Here is a 7,569-nt window from a genome sequence, read left to right as displayed (position 1 = left end):
CCAGCGATCCTTCCACCTCAGCCTTCCAAGTAGCTGGAACTACAGGCGCGTACTACCACATCCAGCTAATTTTTTGATTTATTGTAGAAATGAGGTCTCGCCAAGTTGCCCAGGCAGGTCTCGAACCCGCGGACTCAGGAAATCCACTCACCACCTCCCAAAGTGCTGGGATTACAGGCTGAGCCACCGAGCCTGGCCAGCTTCACATTTTAAAAAAATAGATTATGCAAAATTTTGTTTCCATGTACAACTTTCTGAGTGGGTACAATAGTTTTCATTAGATTCTCAAAAGATTTGTCTAAAAAATAGTTAAGTGTAGAACAAAGAAAAAAAATTGGAAGTAAAAACTGTTCTTTGATCATGAAAAACTACTAAATAAAAGTACAAAGATCAAGTTTATTTCCCAAGAACTCCTTCAAACAGATTTCCCACTGCAGTTTCCCACCAAGAGGTCAGGGTACTGAAGAATGCATGCCACCCACCTTCTGATCTAAGAAAAAACAACTAATTATCAAACAGGTGCTATTGCATCATTCTTTCCTGTTCAAGTATGAGAATCAGGCAAATTCATATTCAAATGTGTGCTTTAAGTAACATAACCTCTTTGAGTATTAATTTCTTCAAGTATAAAATGGGGATAAGAACAGCACCTACCAAATCATGCTATGAGGATTCAATAAAAGAAGGTATATCAAATACTTGGCACAGAGGCTGTCCTGGTTGGCGTTCAGTTTCTTTTCTATTATTCTCATCAGTTCCTGGCTGTTACACTCTCAATTTGGGAAGGCTCCCAAGTGCTGAGTAGAGAAAAGCTAGGGATAAAGATTTCTATAATTCTCTTGATGCTCCTGGGAAGGAACTAAAGACAGGAATCTCTGGACAAAGAAAATGAGACTTATATAAAAGGTGGGTGGACAAAGCTGGCTTTACAAAAAATCAGAATAGATGACTCCAACTCAAGTGTTCGTTGTGGAGTGCTGGAAAGGCCCCCCCAGCCCTCTAAATTGCTTTCACTATGTCATCCTGACGTTCCATCCTTAGAAATACCGCAGTTCCTTTGCATCACTAGGGGTTCCTGAGGGGTTCACCTCCTCTCTTTATCGGAACCTCCCTTCTTCCCACCCCCCGGGAGTCGGCCAACAAAGGCTCGAGGTAGCAGCCCTCTCAAAAGCACGGGTTCCTTCACAGGGGAACGAGATTGAGCCACGGACGGTTCCTGCCTTCAAGACGGGGCAAGCCCTGGTAGGGTAGGAGTGAGGGTCGGGTAGCCCCTTGTGCGGGACAAAAGCTCCAAAGGAGACTTCTCTAAGACAGTAACGTGGAGAGGGCAACACGCGGCAGAAAGTGGAGCTAGAGAGATGGGCGAAGTCAAGAAGAGGCTCGGTCCCTCCTTCCTTCCTTCCTCCTCGCCCCCCCCCCACTTCCTTCCTTCCGCGAATTCGTCCTAAGTGTCAGGAGGTGGGGTAGGGTTGGGAAGCAGGAGTTCTTTCCAGTTCCGGAGGAGGCGGCTCAGGCCGGCGGCGGGCGAGGCCTGGGCGAAGGTGGCCCTCGAGGGAGTAAGGCGGAAAAAAAGGGGAGTGGGCGAGGGGTGGAGATGCGGGGGCCCCGGCTCTGACACTCGCTGGCGGCCAGTTCCGTCCGCGTCTCCTCGTCCGTGCGCAGGACAAGAGACAATGAAGCGCTGGCACAGGGCCTGGCATCTGGCGACCGCGGGAAAGCCCGCGCCCCCGCCGCGGTTCTGAGTAGCGCAAACGCTCGCTGCCGTTGACTCGTGCTGGGCACCGGCTATGCCCGAGGCACCTAGCACCCTTACGTCGCGGCATCCCCTTCCGTCTGCGAAACTTGCAAACTCAGTTTACAAGTGAGGAGACGACGGCTATGAGAAGAGCTGGCACAGCCCAAAGCAGCGGAAACGGGCCTGGAGCCCGACTGTCAGAGCGCGGAGCTCACGCCGCAGGCTGGGGCTCGGTGCCCCCGGGAGGGCTTAAGGGGCGGCGGGAGGGAGGCGCGGAGCTCACCTCTGAAGGACTCGGGCAGCCTCCGGGCTTCGGCGTCCGTTGTGTGCCGCTTCTCATCCATGCTGCCCGTGCTGGAATCGCACCCTTAGCCGCAGCGGCCACCCAAGCCAGAGCCACGAGGAATGCCCGGAGGAGCCGGGGGGCACGAGACCCTGTCTGCAGCCCCACCCCTAGCCAGGTCCCGCCCCTCCCATCTGGCCAATAGGCGCCCAGGATCGAGGAGGAGGACACGCCCCCGACCGCCCTCCCACCCGTCACTCTGGCGCGTCCGTTTAGCGGTCGCTTCCCGTTAGGTTCGGGGGCTGAGGGCAGTGGGCTAGGGGGCGAGGCGGCGTCGGGAGGAACGGAGGCCCCAGGGACGTGGGGCGGAGGCTGAGGCTACTGGGGAGGCGGCTGGATCGGGGGCGGAAGCAGGGGTGTGGCAAGACCTGAGGAAAAGCAGCGAGTGGGGGAAAAGGCGCCCTACGGGACAGAGGCGCTAGACCCAGGCGCCGCCTCTGGGCTGAGGAGTTGGATGAAAATGGCGCCCTCCCCTGACGCGGTGGGGTCCGAGTTGAGGGGAGCGGGCTGAGGGGCAGCGATGGGGCCAAGGGGAGGGCGCTGAGGACAGCTTGGGCTGGGAGGGCCGACGTGGCCGCTCCCCAGTCTAAGAGTGAACGAATTCGAGTGAGGTGCATCTTGTCAGAGACAGTCCTGGGGCCCGTGCCGTCGAGCAGGAAGTGTGCGCTCTGTTGGGGGTGCGGCTGGCAAGGGATAGACGCGGTGCCGGTCCTCGAACTCTCGTGGGGACACGCGCGACCGGGCGAATCTTTACACGCGAAGGGCGCTGTGAAGGGAACGGAGCATTCAGAGGACAGCAGAGGGGTCTGCTTAGGTCAGGTCAAGGGAAGAGCCCTGTAAGGAGGTGGCTTTGAGATGTCGCCTGAACGAGGAGAGGGGGCCAGCCTTGGAAGGGGGACAGACCAGGAGGTCCTGCAGGAGATCCTGAGGAGTGTCCCAGGCCAAGGGAAGGGGCATTCGCGCAGCCTCAAGCCTTCTCTTGGGTTGTGGCTGAAAACCTCCCATTTGAAAACCACGCCATGTTTCATTCTCCCTGATTTGTGCTGATGCAAAATGTTGAAAGTATGTTCACGCACACAGGAAGGTGCACTTTAAAATATATATATAAAATATATAAGTATAATATTTATGTAATTATAAATATATTATAATTTATATATATTTTTTTAGTTGGAGTCTCCCTCCGTCGCTCAGACTGGAGTGCAGTGGCACGCTCACAGCCACCCCAGCATCGACCTGCTGGGCTCAGCGATCCTTCCACCTCAACCTTCCAAGTAGCCGGAACTACAGACGCGCGCTACCACGCCTGGCTAATGTTTTTTTTTATTTATTGTGGAGATGTGGTCTCGAGCCCCGCATGCTCAGGCAATCCACTCGCCCTGGCCTCCCAAAGTGCTAGCATTGCAGGCTGAGCCACCAAGCCTGACCTTGGTTTTATAAGTCGGGTGCGGTGGTTCATGCCTGTAATCCCAGCACTTTGGGAGGCGGAGGCAAAAGGACGGCCTGACTCCTGGAGTTCGAGACCAGCCCAGGCAACTTGGCGAGCCCTCGTCTCTACAATAAATCAAAAAATAGTTGGGCGTGGTGGCGCGGGCCTGTGGTTCCAGCTACTTGGAAGCCTGAGGTGGAAGCATCGCCTGAGCGCCACAGGTCGAGGCTGCGGTGGCCATGAGCATGCCACTGCACTCAAGCCTGGGCGACAGAGTGACACTCTGGCTCAAAAACAACAACAAGCCGGGCTTGGTGGCTCAATCCCGCGCTTTGGGAGGCTGAGGTGAGTGGATTGCCCGAGCCTGCAGGTTCGAGACCTGCCTGGGCAACTTGGCAAGACCTCATCTCTACAATAAATCAAAAAATTAGCTGGGCGTGGTAGCGTGCACCTGTAGTTCCAGTTACTTGGAAGGCTGAGGCGGAAGGATCGCCGGAGCCCAGCAGGTAGAGTCTGTGGTGGCGGGGAGCATGCCTCTGCACTCCAGTCTGGGCGACAGAGTGAGACTCCAACTCAAAAAAACCCAAAAAAACAAAAAAAAGTTTTATTTTGTAACATGTACAGATTCACAGGAAATTACAAACACAGCACAGAGAGGCCACATGTACACTCTACCCAGTTTCTTCCAAGTTACATTTTCAGTGTAGGCCCCAAACCAGGAAAGGGACATGACACAATATATATTTTTGTAATTCTATGTCATTTTATCAATTTCACATAACCACAGCAAAATGGCCTATATTAAATTAACATCAGGGCATGGAATAAAGACTGTAGAAGAGCCCTGAGCCCTGAAATACTGCTTCTATGGTTAGAATTTAACCAATCTGTTGTGGCTAGGTTTGCTTTCTCCCCAGCAGAGGACATTTGATTATCTTCATGTCCTGACCCCTGGGCAATGGGAAGCTTCTCCCCAAGGCTGATAAACTTAGTCTCCCTTAAACAATTGGTTTAAGACTGAGTTGACAGAAAAGTGGAGGTTGACAAACAGAAGTGGCTACAGTCTCCGGGGATCCCACCTCCCCCATACCTTCCTCTTAAACTACCTTCATAAGGGTTCACTGCCCCTGACCTGGTAGCCTTTGGTCACCGGACTTGCTTTGTAGGCTTGAGGCCCCACCCTGGCCCAGAACACATACCAAGAAAACAGCTCTGGGACATGGAGGCAATTTCAACATTCTATAACATCATCAACCAATCAGCAGTCCCTAGCCCTGTGCTTGCCCTTTAAAAATCTTAGCCTCTGAATTCTGGGACAGGTGCATATGCGAAAGAGCTCCTGTCCTCTTTGCTCAACTACTGTGTAATGTTAAACTTTCTCCACTCTAATGGCTGCAACAGCCTGGGTTTCCTGGGCAGCAGTCGTAAGAACCCAGTCAGGGCCCCCAGCTCGGTAGCTCAGCCTGTAATCCCAGCGCTTTGGGAGGCCGAGGTGAGTGGATTGCCTGAGCCTGCGGGTTCAAGACCCGCCTGGGGAACTTGGCGAGCCCTCATCTCTACAATAAATAAAAAATTAGCCGGGTGTGGTAGCACGTGCCTGTAATTCCAGCTACTTGGAAGGCTGAGGCGGAAGGATCGCCGCAGCCCAGCAGGTTGAGGCTGCAGTGGTGGGAGCGTGCCACTGCACTCCAGTCTGGGTGACAGAGTGAGACTCCAACTCAAAAAAAAAAAAAAAAAAGAACCCAGTCAGGCTGTAATAACAGCAATCAAGATACAGATCTTTTCCATCATCACAAAGATCTCCCTCAGTAGGAGCATTTTTCTTCTTTTTTGAATTTGCTCAGTATTTGGCTGTGTAATACCCAATACCTTATGTTGCTTAAGTAATATGAAATGGTAGACGTTCTCTCTGATTTTGTAGAACTGGAGATTTATGACTCTCAGGACAACACTGAAGCACATGCAATCAACAGGTAAGAGGGTATTAAGATCATCTTTGCGCCGGGCTCGGTGGCTTAGCCTGTAATACCACGCCTTTGGGAGGCTGAGGTGAGTAGATTGCCTGAGCCCGCGGGTTTGAGACCCGCCTGGGCAGCGAGACCTCATCTCTACAATAAATCAAAAAATCAGCTGGGCGTGGTAGCGCATGCCTGTAATTCCGGCTACCTGGAAGGTTGAGGCGGAAGGATCGCTGGAGCCCAGCAGGTTGAGGCTGCGGTGGCCGGGAGCGGCCACTGCACTCCAGTCTGGGTGACAGAGTGAGACTCCAACTCAAAAAAAAAAAAAAGATCATCTTTTCCACTGGACACAGGCTCTAGTGTATGATAAAAACCTGTTTCAGAGTTCTGAAGTTGACTTCTAGTCAAATACTGGCAAAGAGCTGTTTCTCTTCCAGGGTAGGGTGCAGCTTGTGTAGTCATTTTCTTGATTAGCCTTCTGGAGAAGATAAGGAAGGAAGTAGTAATGTAATGATCCCTTCTCTTGAGAAAGTCCACAGGTTCATTTTTTTCCATTCTGCCAGGAACAGGCCTCCAAGGCATGAACTTCCTGTTTATGTTTCCTCAGGAAAAAGGAGGAAATGAAAGAGAATCTAATTAAACTCTTCAATAGAAAAGGACTTGCTTACAAACTGCATATTGTGAAAAATAATTTAGGTTTCATTTTTGCTGGAAAGAAAAATGATATTCCAAAATGAATTTTATGTCTGTGTCCCTCTCCTGCCTTAGTTCAAGTCTCAAGGCAATCCCAACACCATCTATCACTTCTGGAGAATTAGAAAAGAAACCTCTCCCTTTGGGACAAAGACTTTGGTAAAAACTTGTTGGCTGTGGTTTCAGATTGCATCAGTTCCAGAGCTAATTCCAGGTCCTAAACTAACAACAAGCTTTTACTTGATTTTTATATTGCTTTCAGAATAGATTAGGGCTTCCGATTTTGATTTAAATATGCTGACTTTTGCCAGTGAAACTGGTATATCCCAACTGTCTATGCATATTTGTATAAATGTATTGATTAAATGTACTTTAAAAATAAATATTAGCATATTACTCTCTCCCTTTGGAGGATTTTAACCCCTGATTTTCTCTTAGTAATGATTGAAAGTTAGAATGCTGTTTTTTTTTTTTTTTAGAGCTTTATGCTGTAAATATGGAGACATAAAATTCTGACTACTTTGAAGTGAGCATTACTTATAATCTTATACCTCTAGCAAAACTACTATTACAATTTTGGTGAATTTTTCCTCCAGTTGTTATTTAAATGATATGTGTATGTAGTTAAAATTAGAGTATATGTTCCATTTTTTTTTATTTTGCTATTTGTCTAGCATATGCAGGGTACCAAATTAAGTATTGATTGATGATGATAGTGATAACAACATTAAGACATGGAGATCAGGCTAAAGACAGATATGCACCATGAATTCATAATTTAATAAGTCAGAAGAAAATTTAATTAGTCTTTTTTCCCGTGTTGACAGAAAACGCTTCAATACAAATAACAGAAAAGGCCTTATTTATTTTTTCCTTTGAATTGTGAATCAGGCTGTTCTCAGTGACTTTGGCGAAGTCAGTTAACCAAATACCTTGAAGAAACAGCAGTACCAACAATTACATCTATTTGTAGCATTTTCCCCAGGATAGAACTAATGGAGCTGGTTGTTTCTCTGTATGGATTAATTCATGTTTATTGTATTACCGCAAGGTTTCTGTTTTCTTAGCTCTTCATTTCTTCAGGAAATTAATCCAGGATCTGAATCCTCACAAGAGTTTCACCAGAGGATTTTTATACATTTGGGCTGTGGCAGCAGACCAAATATACCACAGCACCAGGTAAGACACTGGGACTCCAGATCATCAAGTCATGAAAATAAAAAGCGGCCAGGCTCGGTGGTTCAGCCTGTAATCCCGCGCTTTGGGAGGCCGAGGTGAGTGGATTGCCTGAGCTGGTGGGTTTGTGACCCGCCCGGGCAACTTGGCGAGACCTTGCCTCTACAATAAAAATCAAAAAATCAGCCAGGTGTGGTAGCGCGCACCTGTAGTTCCAGCTACTTGGAAGGCTGAG

General features: G+C 49.3%; 1 protein-coding gene across 1 annotated transcript in view; it reads right to left on the bottom strand.

Annotated features, from left to right (window-relative positions):
* The window catches only part of STOM (stomatin), a 32,881-nt gene extending 30,784 nt beyond the window's left edge, over positions 1-2,097 (bottom strand). Inside the window, exon 1 of the mRNA XM_008049784.1 lies at positions 2,019-2,097. Within this exon, the coding sequence (XP_008047975.1) occupies positions 2,019-2,079 (61 nt within the window). The 5' untranslated portion in view covers positions 2,080-2,097. The remainder of the gene's footprint in view (positions 1-2,018) is intronic.
* Positions 2,098-7,569: the final 5,472 nt, after the last annotated feature.

The sequence above is a fragment of the Carlito syrichta genome, unplaced genomic scaffold, assembly GCF_000164805.1.
Source record: "Carlito syrichta isolate Samal-C Ts95f unplaced genomic scaffold, Tarsius_syrichta-2.0.1 Scaffold136857, whole genome shotgun sequence".
Taxonomy (NCBI): domain Eukaryota; kingdom Metazoa; phylum Chordata; class Mammalia; order Primates; family Tarsiidae; genus Carlito; species Carlito syrichta.
Note: the sequence above shows the minus strand (reverse complement) of the source record. Positions and strands in the feature narration are given on the sequence as shown.